Source organism: Calypte anna, chromosome 5, assembly GCF_003957555.1.
Source record: "Calypte anna isolate BGI_N300 chromosome 5, bCalAnn1_v1.p, whole genome shotgun sequence".
Classification (NCBI taxonomy): Eukaryota; Metazoa; Chordata; class Aves; order Apodiformes; family Trochilidae; genus Calypte; species Calypte anna.
In genome coordinates, this window is record NC_044250.1 from 2,355,922 (window position 1) to 2,376,912 (window position 20,991).

The 20,991-nt window shown below is 39.4% G+C and overlaps 1 protein-coding gene across 3 annotated transcripts in view; it reads left to right on the forward strand.

Annotated features, from left to right (window-relative positions):
• SHANK2 (SH3 and multiple ankyrin repeat domains 2) overlaps window positions 1–20,991 on the forward strand; it is a 243,806-nt gene that overhangs the window by 51,943 nt on the left and 170,872 nt on the right. For 2 of the 3 annotated variants that reach the window (XM_030451306.1, XM_030451304.1), the window contains one exon: window positions 18,750–19,059. In XM_030451306.1, the coding sequence (XP_030307166.1) occupies window positions 18,750–19,059 (310 nt within the window). Of the gene's footprint in view, window positions 1–15,008; window positions 15,338–18,749; window positions 19,060–20,991 lie in introns of those variants that run through there. The other variant, XM_030451305.1, reaches the window with a different exon arrangement.

Here is a 20,991-nt window from a genome sequence, read left to right on the forward strand (position 1 = left end):
TTACAGGTTGTCAGAATCAAATTGTGCTGCATTGTCTACCATGGTTACAGCCTTTGTAAAGAAATGTATAGGTGTACTGTGTTCTGTTTTTATTAGAAGTTGGAAATTATCCTAAGGACTGAGTAGTTTTTAAGGTGTTTTCTGTTCTTGTCAGAATCTGCCATGACAAATGCTTAACAAGGAATTAGAATGTCATGGGTTCTAATTCTGCTCCATCTTTACCTGCTAAAATGTTCACAAACACACAGTATGGAGCATCATCTAAGATCTATAATAAAGCCACTGAAATCTTTTCTAATTCTTAAACCTGTGAACATGAGACTGAAGAGGAATTTATGCAAAGTCTTTTTGGAATGTATTGGAGTAAAGATAAATATTTATCTTGAAAACAAAAATGTCCAGATGGGTTACAAACCCTTTAAGCAAAACTACTAGTCCTGCTTCCACTAATAATTCCCAGCGAATGGAATGAGAAGCCCCACTGGGGAGCTCTGGTTTAATTAGTGCAGCTTGAAATCAACCCCCAAACGAAGGAGCAGAAAACTTGCCTGAAGTTGATTTTTTGCAGTTCTTTCCAGTGCTCAGATGACCAAAAACTCTTAATAAATGAAAGATGAGCCTTTCAGAAGCTAATGATGGAATATTTTCGTAACTCAGGGCTTGAGCAGCTTGGACCACTGGGGTCAGATTTTTCCAAGTCCTACTCACTTTCCTTTCAGCTCCCAAGCTGTTTGCTGCCTTCTGTGTTTGCAGAGGCTTCTTGCTCTGTGTAAGGGAGGTTACACTGGGCCGTATCTTTTGATATCCCATTAAATCGTGCAGTGCACCCATCACATTGCATCATCCTTGAAATAAATGCTGTTAAGATCATGTCTTTTCCTTACATTAAAGCATAATGACAAAAAATTGAAATTGGGCAATGAGAACAAATGGCTTCTTACCAGGCTGCTTTTTGTGTGTGATGTCAAAAAGCAAGGGTAAATAGAGATGGAAGCATTTCATCTTTGCTGAAATCAGCAACCCTAATGAGCAGTTATGGAAATTCAAAGCTGCAGCCTTTGTAGCCTCCTCAAAGTTTGATTTTTCAAAATTTAGCTCAAGAAATGGGATTTGCTAAAGATCTGATGGAATACAACAACTGACTGAATCTTATTTTTCCAGCAGCATCTTGTTTGGGTGTTTGCCTTCCATATTTCAAACATTTCCAGCTTCTCCTTGGGGAGTTTTTCACATTCCAGTGCCCTTCATGTCAGAATTTAAATGGGGAACATTTTGATGACATGAAGAGATACAATTGCTAAATTAGATAAATAAATATGTACGAAGAAAAGGAATTCTTCTCTCATGATAGTCCTTTTATACTTGAATGGAGACAACATGCAGATCAGCACCCAAGCTCTCAGATGATTACACTAAGTCACAGAGTAGTACCAGCTCTGCTTCTATGGCTTTTTTTCTTTTTCCCTGCTATTATTTTGGCACACTACTACTGTGTGTACTTCTCTCTTCACATTTCCTTCTGTGTAATGCCTGTAGGGAACTTCAGCAGTGAATTGCACAGTAAAATAGCATCAGTGAATTATTTAAAATAGATAGAGTCACTTTAGTGCCATTTAATAATTAAAAAAACCCTTTTAAGAAAAAGCCAGCTCCACAGAGACCTTTGGTGAGGTAGTGAGAAGTCTTCATTTGAGAACTGGTGGCTCTTGCCAACACCTCTGAAGTTACTGGATCTCCATGGAATTGTCAGCTGAAAGTTACAGGAAGATCCTCTCAAGCTGCTGATAGTCCCTGGAGTCTTATTTACTTTTTTGTCACTTAGTAAATTCAAACCTAAATTATCATTGCACTTTCAGATCATTAAAACATTACCTCTCTCTTTTCTCAATAGCTCTCTTGGATAATTGTTTAATAATGCAAATGAATTTAATAACTTGAATCTCTTTAAATAATCAGTATTTTATTAACAAATTCAGGCTTTTATATAAAACCTAGAATGCTCTCTAGCTGTGTAAATGAACTTGCACAAATATATACAGCTAGAAAAGCCCATGGCCACCATTTTATTTTCCACATAAATAGCTATAAATCACTGGAAAGCTCAGAGTAAATTGGGATGTTAGCTTTAGATTGCAAACAGCTTCATTTAGGAGACCACGCAGAGAGAGGTATTGCCTAAGGATGTAAAAATATTTTATTTCCCTGAGAAAACAAAGTGGTTGCTATGGGACAGAAAATGATCTAATGATGGCTTTTCACTGAGATGTGTTTCTGGACAGAATTAGAATACTCAAATCACAGCAGCCAAAAATGTGGATTTTTCTAGGATTTTTTTCTTTCTTTTTCTTTTTTTTTTCCAAGATTTTTTTCTTCCAAGAAAAATAAAAAACCCATGTGTTTTTCCATAGGGTACATTTTAATTGTTTTTTCTTTCCAGTCCTCCTAGAGTACTGTGCAAAGGAAACATATTTGTTTAGCCAAGCTGGCTTTTAAATACCTCTGAAGAACAATGAGTGCTGTCTTTGTCAGTGCTGAATGATTATTTTCTCAGGTATCTGAAAAAATACCTGATTATTCAGGTACCTGGCATAAGTAATGTTTTTTTTGTGTGTGTTTAGCAATATAATTAAAATGTAAAATCTAAGAGAAAGGTGAAAGTTATACTGGTAATTTAATAATAATGCTTTAAAATGGTGTTTTTAAATGAGGGAAACATTTAAATAGCTGTGTTTGACATGTACCATGCCAATTCTGAAAGTGCCTCAGCATAATCCTTTAACTAACCAGACAGAATTATTGACTCAAATGCAGTTGGGCTGTCTGGGGGTGGTTTGGCTGTGTGAAATGCATGAGGATCCATCACAAGCCTTCTGATTAACTACCTTACCCCATCCTGCAGGTGCACAAGCTGTGCTTCTGTCTCTCTTTTTCCTCTGAGATTTCCTAGGAGACATCAGAATTTAACAGCCCCTGATTCTCCCCCTGATGGAGGGGCTACTGTGCTCCTCCAAGTGTACCTGGAGACTGGTAAAACTAATTACTTTAACCATAATTAAACACAGTGTGAGCAGAGGCATGAATCACTAACTCTGTGCAGGCATTTGTTGCCTAATGATGTAGAAAGGTGGATTTTAGGTTGTTTTTTTGAACTGGTGCTATGCTTGTGCCCCATGGAAGTAGCTTTCAGAATTCAATTCAGTGGACCTAGGGAAGATGCTTAGTGGAAAATCCATCATCCCTCAGCAGGATTTGTGGTAACCTTTCACTGTTTGGAGCTTATCCATAAATGATGTAGAGACTTCTCAGGTGGCTCTGCATGGAATATTTGGAGAAAAGGATGACTTGTTAGCTCTAGCATCACACTTGCCCTGCCAGCCCCTCCTCACTCTTCAAAAATCACATTTGAACCATGTTCATTTTTGCTCTTTGGCCTGGGAATATGCTGTAGAAATGCCCAAAGCCAACAGTGCCTTTTGGATTTTGTTCTGTGCTTGCTGTGTTCAAGTACCTGTGTTACTTACATGAATTACTTGGCACTTAGACTCTTTACAAAATTATTTTCATGTCCTTCCTACCCTCTTAATGAACACTGATTTTTAAAGTCTGTAGGTAGTAATGACTAAGTTCCTTTGTAGTGCTTGAGCAAAATTGTTCAGTTCTTCAATGAAAAGTTTGTTTTCATTCCTTTCATAACTTTATTCCTTAAACAAGCTCGGGGACTTGAGAAGTCTTGGTTCTCCAAAGAAATTTCTGCTGGAGTCATGCCTGAAATCCCCACTAGCTGTGTGTGGCTTGCATGAGTGTGTGCCAAAATTGCTGCTTTAGGTTACCCTACTTTTGTCATGAATAGCTAAGAAAATGATCTTGCAGTATGATTAGCATTCTTGTATCCTCCCAGATGCCCTGCATGTAGCATCAAGCCAGCCTTGTGCTATTTAAAAACTTCCTATGAATGTGCTTTCCTTTGAGAAGTTACTTAAATCAACAGACTGATGAGGGAGACCATTTGCCAATGAGAGTGGTCATGATTTCTGTCCTTAGTGTGTGCTTGTACTCCCCTTTATTCAGAAATACCTGTGGTTATTACCATTAACATTAAACTTGTGCTTTGTTTTTATTTCCTATCTCCTTTTCCATGTTTTTCCATATGGCTTAAAATCTTCCCCTAAATTTTGTCTCGTAGTAATCCTTAGATTCTTGTTCACTGACTTCAGGAAACTTTCCCAGCCTCCCTACTCCTGTTTATTCCTTGCAGGCATTTCTGGAGCTGTGATGTTGTTTTGTACCAGGCAGTTTCCTGAACTTACATCTTACACGACCTCTGTTTGCTGTTGTGTGTTTGGGGTCTGTTCATCACTACAAATCCAGTCTCTAGACCTTCTTTTTTTTTTTCCCTCTCTTTTTTTTCTTCATGTGTTTGCATGTCTTTTCTTCACAGTGCTCCCTGCTACTGAAGATGTGTTTCTTACCTGGTATTAATTGCTGTGTCTTGGGGGGGTTTCTGTCACTGACTCAAAGCAACACCTAGGTATTGAAAATGCAGAATATTGGTAGATGTAATATATTAATGTTGTGAAAGCCAAGAAAATGATCTTTAGCCACAGAACTTTTGTTAGAATATAGCTGCTTCCCCCCCCCCCCCCTTTTTCTTGTAAAGGAGAGTGACGGAATAGATAAGAAAAATCAATTGAATTTACAGAAAAAGCTTTTTTCACAGCCATAATGGTACAGAGCAACAATAACCCTGACAGGTCAGTCCTTTTAGGAACACAGATGAAGGTTAAAATCGATTGGTGAGCCTTAATTAGTGAGATTTTAAAATAAAATCCACACTGAGATGAGTAAGGTGATGATAAGGAAACCCTGTACTTGATTTACAAACTCTTTCACATTACAAGTTCTTACATTTGTTCTTGCAGTATTCTCCCCAACCTCATAAATTCCTGTTTATTCTTGTTCTGTTCCACCACCCTCCCACCAGTCACCAGCCAGCTGAGGGAGCACTCTTATGCTTTCCTGACCTCCACTGAGAACATGGCATGGGGGGTGCAAAAAATGTTTGAATGTGTTTCCATCCCCCATTGCAGCAGAAGCATCTTGGGGACTGGGGTCTCCTCTCTGGTGTGGAGGAGCAGTGGTTCTTCAAAGCCAGAGCTGCTGGGGGTTGCTTGCAGGATTGCTGCACCAGAAGTTTCTTGTGAAGCTGGTGTCCACTGATGGAGCTGAGGGGTGGATCTCTCCTTCATTTTAGGTCTCTATTACAAAAGGGAGTGAATGAAAAAATGGTGCAAGTGATCTGACTTTGCTTCTCAACTGGAGTTCCCTAATATCTAAAAACCCATATATTATCTTGTTTTAGCTGCTCTGTCTTAACATACCTTTTTCTTTCAATGCATAGTGTATTCTTCTTGCAGTCTTTTTACTTGTAAAGGTGGGCTGTTGGTTACTTAAACTTCTCATACCTGAAGTTGTGCCCTTGCATGTCTGAGTGCAGTCATTATTAACTTAATTCTAAGTGTTTCTGTAGATGTCAGCAGGCTGGATCCTGGGTGGTTTGTGCTAAACAACCCTTCCTGTAACAAAGCTGCTGGTGGAAATCTACAGTAATTACACACATGTATGGGTAATCACAGAATTATCAGAGTTGAAGCAGACCTCTAGAGATCACCTAGTCCTGGTAATACCAACTTGAGAATGATTTCTCTCCTAAATACATAGTCTGCAATTATTCTGAAACATCAATATGCAACTTAAAATGCCACAACTTAGTGGAGAAAGTATGCAATTTGCTTCTGTCTACAACTGCTCTCTGTTCTCTGATCCCTTTCTTTTTCAGGCATGTGCATTGCCATTTTCTGCTAGCTTTATTTGCATCACTTCTTGTCCGGAAGAAAACAGAGTTATTTTGAAACTTGAACATGGAAGTCAAATTTTATTGTAATACTCATGATCTCCGGGGGTGTGACTGCCAAAGAATATCCAGAACACTTCTATTTTCATAGTAATGTCTTGGATGTCAGCCATGCTCTTTCTGCTGAATTAATGACTGTCATGTAGCTCTATTTACCACTGCTGACAGAAATGTAAGAAGAAATGGTAATATTTCTGAATTAGTCTGTACATAAGATTACTTTTTGATACTGGGCTTTTAATCTTGCACCTTCTTTATTCTTTCAATTGATGTTATTTACCTGCCCTGACTTACCTATGTAAACAAGAAAGTCCTTTTTTTATGCTCTTGTTACAGCAAGTCTGAAGTCAGATGTCAGGGCACCACCTTAAAGCTTAATCTGCAGGTGACACCAAGGCTCTACTGAAGGGGGGGAAAAAGGTCTTCCCTCAACACTTCAGCAGCTAATATGCAGGTGATACTGTCTTTAACCAGAAATAGGTGTAGTACTGCTAAGATTAATTATTAATCTACCTCAAAAACCTTCCTTTCTCAATGGGATTAACCACTGAGAACATTACAAATGCTGCAAACACCTACATATTTGTACAAAGATAACCCCCTGGTACAGCGGATGCATTCTTTTTTTATCCTTTCTTATTTATACCAGCATGATTCATTAAGAGTTATTTTTGACATGAAGAAATGTAGGCTACTAATATAAATTAAAATGCTGTTATTCTAATGAATAAGCCAGCAATGTTTTCATTTCTTTTTACCACCAAATGTCTACATGGAACTAAGGATAGTGAGACAATTATCACCTTAAATTATTGGGTTTTATCTTTTAAAGATCCTGCTTCATAATATGACTTTAGATAGAGCTTGCTCTTCTTCTCAGTGTAGAAGAGAAGATATTTTGAGGGTTGAATGGGTTGAATTTCCATATCTACTGTATGTAGCATCAAAGACAATTGGAAAGTTGCAGTGACTGTCTGGTAACTCAAATGTATTCCATCTCAGAAATGGTGAGTACAACTCATATGATGCTCATAGTGCAAGGTCCACTTTGGAACTAAGAGAATGAGAGTAAGAGCAATGAGATGATGAGAGTAAGAGCAAATGAGGACTTCTAAAAGATTGCTAATAGCGTATCAGAGGAGGGGAAAAAGTGCTGAGGGTAACATAAAGTGCAGTAGTGGTGGTCTCACTAACTCCGCATGTCAGAACCTACAATTACCTAAATGCTTTCTACTTTCCAGGTTGTCATGCAAGTCTGTGGGACATGTAAAGTCTTAGAGGCTTCTTCTACACCCAGCAGTATTCTCTCCCTAAATTCTCCTCTCAGTAATTGCAGATTCCTTGGTTTTAGGGTCAATAATTGAGTTCTTTTGGCACTTTATGTTTATGGCTTTGCACAATTAAACTTCTGTGTATGAAATTTGGGTAATTTTCCCCACTGTTTTTACATATTTATGTGACACCACTTCCTATAGCTCTTCCTTTTCTAGATAAGCATCCTCATACTCTGTTTTTTGTTGCTAATTTTACATAACTTTGTCATGATGGGATGTCTTCCAGAAATTCTCCCTCTTGATGCACTCTTAGGTGTGTTTATTTCCAGTTGGCTTTGCATGGCAGGCAGCTTATCTTTAGAGAACTTGTGATGGAAACAGTGAAAGGCAACTCTAGCCATAAGAAGGGAAAATGAGGCTGAAAAATGTCAGTGAAGGACACCAAGATTGAAGAGGGGAAAAAGAGGGAGGAGCTGGAGCTGAAGAGATAGTATTTTGTATTTGTTTCTCTGCTCTTGTCTTCTAATTCCTGCCTTGGGCTAACTCATAGTCCTGTGAGTTTGAACATCAGGGCTTGGTTCCTTCTGTTGTTTGCCCTGCAGTAAATCAGGAATAACTACATGTTGGAGAGGCACCTGAGCTCTCTACATTCATAGTAGCTGTACTTTCCTCACACACTGTGCTATCAGATTTCTGCACAGGTTCCTTCAAGTGTTGTCAGGGCACATTTCATGTCTGATGTGCTGGGGGAATAGTGGGAGGTGTCCCTGCCTATGCAGGGAGGTTGGAAGTAAGTGATCTTTGAGGTCCCTTCAAACATGAACCATTCCATGATTCTCTGAATAGTCAAGAGATAAGAAGCCTGGAGACTTGGATCCAACTGGCTGACACCTAAACTAGTACAAAGATTTACCCAGCACACTCCTAGGACTTGTAGTTGTCTATATAAATTGTACGTGCATAGTACAAGTGACTGGCCCACATTTGACCACTTTGGCTGGTTGCATATCTTGTAACTCATATGAGAGACCAATCTTTCCCCCCATTGAGAGCCATATACACTTTTCAGTTATGAAAATGGTGTTATTCTAAATAAAACTGACATGATCCTCCAACACTTTTGGAAGCACAGATGCTTTGTCCCACTATTTACTAAAGAGGTTCACACTTAGATTAAAGCAGTGAAATCAAATCACTGAATAAAGCCTGGAACAACATAATGATTTAAGGAATTTGTTGAGAGCTTTTGGTAGGAGGAAAGTTACACAAAGGCAAAAATAGATTGTTTTCTGTACAACACCAGACCACAGAAATGGCATGCAGTCCAATATTGCTACATTTGTTTTTCTAAGCATCTTGTGTAGTTTCATTTGTCTTTGTTCTCCTCTGCAACATCAGATTGCTACCCACAAATCTGCACAGTTCATCCAAGGCCCATCAGCTTCAGACATTTAGAGAGGAATCAAGCATCTTTGTTTGCAGGAGCCACCAGCCATGAAATTCTCCTCTCTCTGAATGACACTGCTTTGTTTATTAATAATTTTTTTTGAGCATAAACCACATGAGTGGAGTATTCACAACCCCTGTTGTTAAATTATATTTTTCCCATCTCTGTGTACACATAATGCAAAGAATGAAATTAATTTGTTGTGTAATTCAGTGCTTCTGAGTGGTGCTGCATCAGGACTTGATTTCCCAGTGTGTTATTAGTGGGGAAAAATGCACCATCCTTCCCCCTTCATAAGGATTTGTAGTGGGATATAATTATATTTGATTTGTATTTTCTATTTGTATTTTCTTGGAGGTAAAAGAATGCAGCTTTGGGGGTTCACACTTGAATGCTTTCAGATCAAGCTAAATGTCTGAGCTAAATAGATCTTTCTGTCCAGATACTGTACACCTTGTTAATCTCTTGCTTCAGTAACACTTCTGAGTAGCTGGTTACTAATAACCTGCTGCTGGGTAAAGATGAACAATTCTAAATGAGTTCTACTTGCTGATGAAAACAGACCTTGCAATTAGCCCAGACCATTATTAAAGAAATCAATTAAAACAAATATCTTCATGTTTTATTGACTGCAAATCATTCGTTGCCTTTTTTTGTAAGGGTTCACAATAGCTGTCTACTACTTAAAAGATCTTTTTCCTTGTCTTCACAACCAGCAGAGAGGAGGATTTGTTGTTTGGGTGCACAGAAGTATAGAAGATAGATACAAATTTTCTGTAGTTATTTGTATTATTCAGAGAAAGGTTTGATTGATGTTGCTTTTAGCCCAAGAATTCATAATAGAACTGAGGGGCTGTGGGTACTCTGGGAGTGTAAAACTTGGGGGAACCCTCTCAGAGCTGGCTTCTCCAGTGCTGGCTGAGGGAGAATACTCTGCAGAAACAGAACTACATAAAATACAGGGGTTTATTTGGATACAATCCTTTTTCCTTATAGCAGTATACCTGTTAGAATGAGAGTGAGGAATACATATTTTATTCAGATAGCTGCTTTCTTCCATGTTGCTGATAGATTTCAATCGTGTTTTAAAATTCTCCTTCAGCTCTTGCAGCTCTCTCTCATTGCATTTGCTTTTCTGTCTCTTCAAGCTGCTGGTTGTGAGACTTCTCCCTCATTATTGGCCATTGTTTCCTCCCTACTTCCAGCCTTTCACATGAAACCAGAGGCTTTCATTTCTCCCTCTTTTAACCTCCCATTGTTCCTCTTCCAGCTGCACCCTTGGCCCAGATTCCTCCCCCACTTGCAGGCTACAAAGCAGCCTCTCCTCCTGGGGGACAGAGGTTTTGTTTCAGGTAAATTCAGATTTTTGGATCTGTATCCCTGCAATCAGAGCTTCAGATATTTGCGGCTGTTGCCACATGAAGCCTGGTAGTTTATTTTTAAAAAGGGAAAGCCATGGTATTCAAGCTCTCCTGGATCATAGTTTTTAAACCTATTCTCTTATAGCCTATCAAAGAGATTTCAGACATTTGGTCTGACATGTAACAAGTTTTAAGCAATACTTAGCAATTTTTAAATGTAGCCTAAATTGAAGTTTCTCTGTGTCTTCTTGATGTTGTGTCAGCATCTGAAAGTAAAGCCTTAAGGTGAAGTAAGTCTTCTGCAGAAGCATGCAGCTCTTTGAGTGTTATTCTTGCTTTATCTTGCTGCAGTCTTAGTGAGGGCTTGTACATAATCATGAGCATGGTAGGAAAGAGGGACTGATTTTCATTTCCCTTTATTTATGTGGCACCTGTTTATTCATCAGCTTTTAAATTACTTGAAACCTACCCCCAGACACATGCTTAGTTGTTAAAGTACTGCTAATAGGAGGAATTGGGTTAAGTTTTTCCTGCAGAATTGGAGAGCCCAGCATTGGCCAGCTGACTCCTCCACACCAAAAATTGCCTCTACTTGAGCTTTCCAAACAGCTCTGGCCTTTCCTGGATACCCAAGAGCCTTTCCAATTCCTTGTGATTGTTTTTTCAGCAGCTTCTGCCAAGGTACTGGGTTTCACATGAGAGCAGAGTGACACTTTCCATGGGGAGCAAAGTTTGGGGACAGAAGTGTAATAGAAATGCCAGGTGATGGAAGGGATGTCTGGCACATGGCTATGGAACTCACACTGCTGGTTTTTCTTTTTCTTTCTAATTGGTAACTCTTGCCATCTGTTCCTCAGCCATCCCTCTGCTGTCCTTCCCTACACACAGTCTCCTGCCCCCATTCTACCCTTTACATTTGGATCAGCTGCCTTTCAGGATACTAACAGGAGCTGGCTGACACCAGTAGTAGCTGGGTGGTAAGAAGATGCTCACAGTGATGTGGTGAGAGATACTAATGCTAGGTCAGCTAAGGCTGGGGTCTTTGAGCAGTGGTCTCATCTGCTTTTCTCTGTTGCTGGTTTAACTGTGCTTTCCTCCACAAAATCCCCATTTTTTTCATAAAAATAAGGAAAATCCCCAACCTTTGCTTTGTAAAATAGGTATAGTTGTTCCCCTGAGGTGTATTATTTCTGAATCTGTCATCACTGCTTGTGTTCCTTACTACCTTGTGGCTTTGTGGAGTGAGTAATCTAGAAGCCCTGTACCTTGGGTGGTTTGGAGTTTGGTTGGCTGGTGTTTTGGTTTTTTTTTTTTCCAGAAGTCTTTTTGTATTTTACTCTCTATATGGATCCATCTTTTCTTGTCTAGCTGTTGGCTTGGCATGCATCTCTTATAGTGGAGAGAAATGCATCCCTACAATCTAAGAGCTGTATTTTTAACAAATGCATATACAAGTTAAAGGGATTTTTTCTGGCAAGATGTCCAAAATGGACTAAAAAGAAAATGATTAAATCAGGGCAATCATATCTGTGTTCTGCTGTGGTCTGAGAAGCCCTTGCTCTTAAAGGTGTGTCAGTGGGACCATTAAGCAAGAGCATAGGTTTGGTCAGGCAGGTATTTTTTTGCTTTTTCTAAGACATGTAAGTGCCTGAAAATAGATCCTCAGGAGTCTGTAAGCCACTGATTTCCATAGATGTGTAACAGGAGGCATGGACTGAAATACCTTTAAAAATTTGGGAACCTGATGTTACCAATGTGCAAAAAAAAAAAAAAAAAGCTAACCAAAATTAACTTGATAGTCCATGTCTTGGTTTCTCCCTAAGGTGGCCTCTTCTTTTCAGAGACATCCCCATGCAGAACTCACAGATATTTTCCTGAGCACCTAAAGAAGAGCTGGGGGAATTAGGTCTTTCCTCACCTGTCTCTGGAAGTTTCTTCACGATTTGCAGATTATGGATGCTTCCAGTTTGTGGGTTGTATTGCAGTTGCACAGTCCAATTATTAGGTTTCTGTCCTGAGCTAATAATGCCAAGACTGCCTTTGTGAGGCAGAAAGTCTTTCAGAAAAAGGTGGAAGCTGCTGGAATATTTTCTTTTCCAATTTCCCAACACCACAGATTTTAGGACTTGAATTAAAATAAACAAATTGTAATAAGCTATTAGTGAAAATTAGGGAAAATCAAAAACTGCAGCTGCAAATAATTGACTGACTGCCTTGATTGTCATATTTTCCAAGTGTACAATAGGGTTTATTGCAGTAGGCTCTGCCATGTAGGAAGAAATTATATTTCCTGCGTTGGGGAAAAGACAGACAGCTAAATGGAATAAAAAGATCACTCATCAGGTGATACATCTGATGGTGTGGATCAGAAAGAGTTCCCTCAGTTTTCACAGAACTCAATAATTTCAAGTGCCTTTAATATTTTTGATGTTTTTATAACACTGATTAGTAACCTCTAGATGATGAAATGCTACAGCTCCTGCAAGAATCTAATAAAAATACCCCCTGGAACTGGTTTTGATTGACTACAGTTGCCTGTCTGTTTTTATTTTACTGTTTTTATGAACAGACAGGAATGATCACAGTCAGGTTAACCCTTTCCTCACCACACCACCACCATCATTGCTTTGAAACACTGACACCCACATTAAAAAAGGCAGTTTGAGGATTCAGCTCCCAGGTTCCTACAGCACTGTCAGCTCCTCAGTGCAACACCCAGGACTTTCAGCTTAGAGAACCACGAGCAACCCTGAGATCCCATTCTTTCCGAGATAGTTAATGCTCAGCCTGGATGTAATTTTCTGTGACTGGTGTTCTGGTGATTAAAGCACAGAACTGAGCATAGGGAAGAAGTGATTTTTTTTTTTTTTTTTTTTTTCCTGGGGGCACGAGAGGTAATTCTTCTCTTGAAGTAGGTGGGGAGCAGCCTGTGCTCTGGATCATCATTAAAGGACATCACCCTACAAGGTGGAAAATGAAGACGTGCTCCCAGGGAGACCTCGTGCCCACAGGCACTACAGCAGTGCCTACAGCTAAGGAGACATTCTGCAGCTCAGAGCCTTTAATATCTTGCTAAAAGTAAGGATCACCAGAAAACAGTTGTCTAAGTTCTCCAAAGGACTTACCTCAGCCCTGTCAGTAAGCAAAAATCAATCTCCTAGCTGAGCGTTTCAGGAGCTACCACCTAAAAGTCACTTCTGGGGGTCTCAGGCTATTGAAGCAGGAGAAGTACCAGAACTAGTGAGCCCTTGCATACTGGTGGCTGGGTTTGGTTAGAAAGTCCTGTGGGAATGCAAAATCTGTAGCTCCAAATATAAGCAGGGAGTTTAAATGAAGATATTAGAAGAAGTGTACAGATGCTTATAACTGGAATTAGTGGCACAGTTGGTCTGGCATAGCAGGGCTTGTTCTGGAAATGGTATTGATTCTTCTGGGGAGCTAATTAATGCACATAGAAATTTTGTAAGGTAGTGAGTAACAGTTCAAAATTATTACTTAGAAAGCTTTACTTCTTTTCAAAGTTAGAAAGAAAATCCTTCCTGTCAAATAAAGACAGGTAATGCTGTACAGATGTTGTGTCCAACATTTCCTCTGGTGAGATTTTCCACCTGGTCCAAGTAAATTGAACCAAAGCATAAAATTACATTAATGTGGAGAAATATGCCTATCTGTATAGACCATGTTGACACTGGAATACTGAATTAAGTTTAAACTTAATTTATTTATGCTAACTCTTTTCAGTATGATATTAAATGTGAGATTGTTATGGATATAAAGGTTAAATGCATTTTAAGTAATTTCTGTTCTGTGTTTCTTAAAACAGTTTTCTCAGTGAGAGAGAGACCTAATTTTCAAAACAGATTCATTAGTGATCAGCAGAGATGTCTGAAATGGAATAAATGTTTATTAACTATTATGTACTTCATACTATTTGAAGGCAGTTTTTTATTGTCGATTACTTTCTTTTTAAAAGCATGTTCTCTTCTTTGGAATTTTTGTATCTTACAGTTAAGTAGTTATGCTTAAATTTTTATGATTTTTAGCACCTCCCCCCTGCTTCCTATCTTCCCAGTTTTAGTTATTTGCTCTTCCTCTGGGAGCACGTTTGCACTGGCTGGCATAGCTATCTATAGACAGGTTTTTTTTTTTCAGAAGTAGCACTTTAGAAACTGCATTTATTCTCTGGCATTTAGTGAAATGGCTTGGTGAGATTTTCATATTGTTACCCCATGAAAAAAGAAATTCTTTTTTATTCTGGTGCAGTGGAAGGGGAGTGGAAAAGAATTGTGCTTGTATCTGATATGTTTCAGACTGGAATATGGGCCATGTTCTGGTTAGTGGCAGATTTGTCTCTTCTCTTCACGTAGTCACTGTGTGAAGCTTGGTGTGATCCCTACTTTTCCTCAAATTTGTCTCTTTGGAGCATTGCAATAAGCAAGCAGATTAATAGCAAATAAGCAGCAAACAGATAATAAGTAGCAAAAAGGAGATAAGTTGCAATAAGAAAATAAGTAGAAAAAGGAAATAAATAGCAAAAAGGAAATAAGGAGAAGAAGGGAATAAGGAACAGAAGGGAAATAAGGAGAAGAAGAGAAGTAAATACCAAAAAGGAAATAAGGACCAAAAAGGAAATAAAGAGCAAAAAAAGCCTCTGAGGACCCTGAGTCAGCTGTGCAAGTTGAAAAGCTCCATGCTCTCAGCAGCAGCTCTCCTCTCTGGGAAGGTTTTCCTCTTGCCAGCTGCAGACAGCAGAGTGGCTGTGAAGCCCTTTTCCCCTCCTGGCTCCCCCCCTGCCCTTTCCAAGGGGAATTTTTGGCCCCCTCAGAGCTGGGACCACCTGCACCTCCCTCAGCCGCGGCATTCGCACAGCGGCAGGAAGCAAAAGTCTCGCCTGGGAGGCTGTGGTGTTCACATGACTAATGCTGTGAAAGATAGCAAGATTTTTTTTTTTTCTTTCTTTCTTCCTTTCTTTTTTTTTTTTTTTTTTTTTGAGCAGCTCCAGTCTATGCACAGTTGGCTCCCAGCTGACAGACAGAATGTGGGGTGGGCTTTGTCACCAGAACGCTGGGTACTGCATGCCCGGCTATGCTCGCAATTACACAGTGCCCAGAAACCTGCTGCTTATGTCAGGGTGCAAGCAGCCTGAACACATAGAAATTGGGTAGCTTGATTTTATTTTTTTCTATTTATTTTTTTCCTTTTATTATTTTTTCTTTTTCTTTTTCTTTTTTTTTTTTTTTTTTTTGCCTCTTTCTTCCCAGCAAAGGTTATGTAATGAGGGGATTGCTGCTAAAGTAAAAAGGGAAAATGAAGTCTTTGTTAAATGCCTTCACAAAGAAAGAAGGTAAGCAATGAAAGCAGAACACTTTGATGTTTCAGACCGGTGGGTTTTTTGTGTACATTTAATATGACTGGCTTAGTGACTCTATATTTAATCAATTCCTGCAATTTCTTACTTCAGAATTATTTTGGGTTAGATAGTCCATTTAGGCAACTGATTATTAAGGCAGGATATGACTTTATTCATTATAGGCTTTTTCTCTGAAGAGTCAGGTAGTTATAAAAATGCTCTTTATTCCTTAGGAAATGCATTTACAGACACCTAAGGTATTTCCTAGGTGAATTTTGTCAGTGAATGGTGCTGAATTGCCCCTTCAGATGTTTGAAATGCCAGGAATAGAATTCCGAGAGCTGAGGGAAGGATTGAAATGGTACTTTCAAGTGGGCTTTTAGGGGTTGATAATTTTAAACTTCAGGGGCTTGAAATTAGTCCAGACGTTTTCATGTCATTTTATATCAAGTGTTGTTCCCAAACAAGTTTTGCAACAGTTATTCTTACTGTTCTGAACATCAGGAAATATTGGGGAAAACCAGCTTACAGCAGGGTTTAAGGCATGGACGTTTGCATTTCATTGTTTTGTGTTGTAGTTATTTTTTATTGATTGTGAAAATAATATAAATAATGCTTATAAGAAGCAGCTAAAAAGATATCCACCCACTTACAGTTTGCAGATTGCTGAGGAAAAGAAACAGTTGGCTGGAATATTAATCACTTTCAGCATGGAAATGCTTATTTTTAACTCTTTCTATAAAAGATTTGTGTTAGACACACGTCAATTGGTGGAATTAGTTGTCCCCTTCCCTGTTTGTTTCCTATAGTAAAGGCTAATTTTGCTTGTAGTGCTCTCCTGGAGAACAGAGCATTAATAGCAAAGCAGAAGCTAACTCCTAGGTGGTTGGGTGAAATCCTTCTGAGGTGTGGAAAGGAAAAAGAATTTATTTGATCTGGTACCTGGAGGGTGTGTATCCATACAAAACGTATCCTCTTTTCAAGTGGGAATGGATGCTTCAGTTTTATGTTTCCTAAAAATCTCATGTTCTAAATGTGCTCAGCAATTCCCCCGTCCAGCCTGAGCACCCTGCCCCTCCTGCTCCCTCCCACTCCTTCCAGGAGATATCCCACCAACCTCTCAAAAGTTGCAGTAAACATCTCCCCAATGTTGACAAGATTTCTTTTTCTCAATCTGTGGTTCAGCAGCCTGCTGGGAGCATTACCTGCTCAAATTCATGAAAAAATCCAAGGCTCAGGTCTGGTTTGCTGAAGTCCCAGGCAAAATGTGGTGACCCTTGAGGACCAGCAAACCTCTATGTGCAAAATATTCCCCCTGTTCAGTTCCTTCTGCTTCCTCCTGTCCTGAAATGATGACAGAGTAGCTCTTCTGCTTTATTGTACCTGGGAAGGATCCCTGTCTTTAGTGAAATAATTTCTAGAGCCGTATGCTGAATGTCAGAAATAGATCATGTCATACATCTGTGTCATCTGCATCAATCTGTATGTGTCAGTTTGGGAAAGAAGTGCTGTGAATTCTCTTGAAGTTAGTACTAACCAGAGCTTTCAGTGTGACACTGTAAGCACTGGGGTGCTTTCAGTGACATACTCTGCTGCTTTGAACCCTTAAGAAAGTACAAAAGGTTAACTCAGGGTAGAAAACCAGAGTTTCTGCCAGGTTCTAGTATAAATATTGGGCTTCTGTGCTTAAACCACTTTTTAAGAGCTTTTAAAAACCACATGTGCCTTATTATGTCCTCGTTTCAAAGGACATAATATGGAAATGAATGTAAAGCTCTTTCTTCTCTGCTCACTCTTTTGTTTGGTTGCTCTGATGTTGTTGAGATATTTACCAGAGAAAGTTTCAGTTCATTAGGAAGACAAAAGATATTATTTGAAAATATTCAGAATTGCACTTAATCGTGGATGGCTTCTGGGGAAAATGACATAAATAATTCTTTTAATTGCAGTTCTGTCTTTATGTCATAAATAATGCTTTCACTTTTGCACTGAAACCTAAAATTTTGCTCTGTTCTCTCAATTAAAGGCTGTATTTCAAGGCAGGACAGCTTGATTTCTATGTATATTAATATTTATGAGAATTTATTTACTTGCATGGTATGACAGACATTCTTATTCTGGGCTTTGTGTGTTTTTGAAGGGTATTGAAAGCGAAGACATTTCTGGCACTTCATAAATGGCACTTACTGGCACTTTGGACATGCAGGATGATATTTTGTGGGGCTTCTTTGCAATTGAAATACAATTGTTTTGAAATTACAAAGGCTCAATAAAATCCTCAGAGCAATTCCTGGCTGTCTTTTGTTAGCTATAGTACTGTGATTTTTCAGGTGTAAATATGTGCACTTTGGATCAAATCCTGCTGCTCCCTGAGTTCTTTTGAACTAAATGAACAAGAGTAGTTTCATGAATGGGGATGGAGGCAGGCATCAGTTTTCAGGACCTAATCTTTTCTTACCTTATAGTATGGATAGGAAATGCCATCGCATGTAGTGATAACTGAGGGCAATTATTTTTATTTATTTATTTATTAGGGATTTTACCTTTCAAGTTGCACCTGGAACTAAAGTGACCCACTAGAGTGAGGAAAGGAGATCTGGAAAATGTAGTCTGCTTGTACAAATTCTTGTACACTGTTGTTGTTGCCCTTGCTTTTTTTTTTTTCCTGTTACAACTGTTTATTAAGTAGTATCTTGCAGCCCTTGGATACAGGCATGTTCTCATGGGACACAGCACGTGACAAAGTCAGTGTATTACCCTTGGGTAATATGTTCTATATACAATAGGAATAAATGCAGTAGAAATGCCTAGATTAGAAGGAGAGGAGTACCTGGGGAGTACAGCAATGTAATAGAGTTCTGCCAGGAGAAAAATATAAAAATCAGTGTCCTCAATTTTTAACCTGGCAGATGGGGATAAGGTGACTGTTAACACTACAGACTTCAGGTTAGGTCTGAACCTGTGATGGAACAAAGTTCTCCCTGTTGGGAGGGAGAGAAAAGGGGGAAGAAAGTTAGAAGATCACCCATCAAAAGTTCTGCTGATCATCCCCATTGCATGGTTTTCTGAGTGAATGTGACCACACAGCACAAACACAAACTTTCTGAGATAGAAAGTTGGCAATAATGAGATGTTACCCCTTTCCTAGACCGTAGTTCAGACTGTTCATGACACTCATGCCACTGGTGTTGCCTACTTACTTACTAAAGTCTGTAACAGGTTAATGTTGCTTGGTTGTTTTTGTTTTTTTGGAGATAATGAATACAATTAGCTATGCGGGCAAGGTAGAGCTTCTGTCTCTGCAGAAGAAACAATGCCATATGTTGCTAAATCTTTTTATGGGGTGGTAAATGCATGTGAGTGGTGAAATCATCTGAGATTACCCTGGCTGCCTTTCTTTCCACAGTGCCCTTTCGAGAGGCTCCCACCTATTCCAACAGGAGGCGGAGACCCCCAAACACCTTGGCAGCGCCTCGGATCTTGCTTCGTTCCAACAGTGACAACAACCTCAACATTAACAACCTCCCCGACTGGTCAGCCTCCTCCTCTGCTTCTTCACACCGCAGCCTTTCACCTCATCTCCTTCAACAGATGCAGAATAATCCTAATGGAACTGTAAAAACTGTGGGGAGTTACACTTCATCCTCCCGGAGCCGATCGCCATCCCTGAACAGGCTGGGAGAGGATGCCAAAAGGCAGCAGCACAGGCACATCAGGTGACTTTTTGACTATTTGCACAGCATGAGACATCCCTGAGGTCATCATGCTGGACTGCTGTGTCCTTTTATGTTATTTGTGTGCCCATTTTGCACTTTACAAATATAATTCATAGGTACTAAAATCTCGCAGCACAGTGGAACACATCCAAGTGTGAATATTTTTAATTGGAAACTCCAGTCCAAGGCAGCTGTTTGCTCCCAGAGCCCCAGCAGCCAGGCAGACTTTAAAGTTCAGCAAAGCTCAGGAGTGACTTATCACTGAGTTTGCACCTCCAGATCAAGGTGTTAGTTCTCAAGATCTTATAATAGTTGAAATAATGCATTTTGCAGAAAAATAAAAGGCTTCTGAGGTACTTGGTTCCTTCATGAAACTGATGGTCATGTCTGAAACCTACATTGGAGCTGCTCATGGCTGATGAGGCAGAGACTGTTTAAGTTCTCCCTACTGTAGGTGTGTGCTGAACCAGAGTGAAACAGGGGGAGTAACTGTGGGAAATATTAGGATCTGTTTAGTTGACTGGAAAAGAGGAAAAAGGGCTTCTTGAGGTGGTGGTGATAGACTTCATGGGCTTCTTTCATGATTATCTTTACACCCTGTGACTTTGCTGCTCTTTCTTTCCTCTTGACTTACAAATGAGCTTTAGCAGGCACTCATAGCAAATATCCTTCAGCTACGTCCCACTGGATACTAAATCCTCACTTATTAGGGTGATGTAGGTGTTGTAAGTAATATAATAAAACAGGATTGTGTCTGGGTTTTGATCACAAAGGGGAGTTTCAGCTTTGTGAAGGCACTGCCCTGTAAATACACCTTCAGTTTCAGGAGGACTTAGGAACTGCATCTGTCAAGTGTGCAAGCAAGGGAGCTGCACCAGGGCTGCAAAGATGGAGGGAAGCAGCTCTTACCTTGTACATTCTTCTTGGCTGTAAGCCCACAAACTGACAAGCATTGTTTGGGACAGTAACAGTGGTGCTGGAGAGTAGAAGTAACCAAAAAGTTGTCTGAAATGTAAGAATGGGATGCCAGTTTCTTAAGCCAGTGGTTTCATGCAGTAGAGCAAACTCATCTTACCTATTGCACGTTACAGTAGTGGCAAGACCTTGTTTTAAAGTAACTTTGGTTGTAATTTGGGTTGTGCTTCCTCAAAGGGACCCATATCAGCTTAAAAATATGTTGTCTGTAATGTGACTTCATTCAGGAGGTGGCCACGAGGTGCTTTTCAGAGAATGGGTGCCCTGGAGGGTCTTATGTGGGAGGTCTTGCCTTGGAGCCATTGATCAGTTTAGCTGGAAGAGATACAAAGTGCCTTTCCACCAATACATTTCCAATTTCCAACAATTTAACACATTTCCAAATTCTTGAAGTGTAAATCATCCTTTGAGGCAGAGTGAAAAATTAATTTTTTTTTTTTATTAAGTGATTGTTTATTTGCTTACCTTTATTCAGCCACTTTCCTCTTTCCTTTCTGCAAGTATGTGGTTTTGAAAACTAATAGAAATGACAGTAAAAACCAAATTAATGCCTGAAATTTTGTGGAAATAAAATTTTGGCCTTTCTCTTAGGGCATCAGTATAAGAGCTGCTTAAACTGCTACCCAGCTGCAGAGTTTTATGTGTACCAACCAGACTTGTGTCAAAGGTGTCCAATGTGGGCAAGTACTGAAAAGAGAGCTGGAGGCTCTCTAAATTTAAAGACAACTAAAAGGATTTTAAATACAATTTTTCCTGCAAGCACTGCCTTTTCTTATTGCAGACCTGTTCTGCAGTCACGAATGGCACCTTATATGATCCTTTCCTCACAAATTTTGTTCAACTGTATGGCCACCTACTTAGTGTCAGCTAAATGTGGAATTTATTGCTGTCTCTGCTTATTATTTGCAAATAATATATTCACCAGGAAGCTGTTGTTTCTCTTAGATGAAAAAGCCC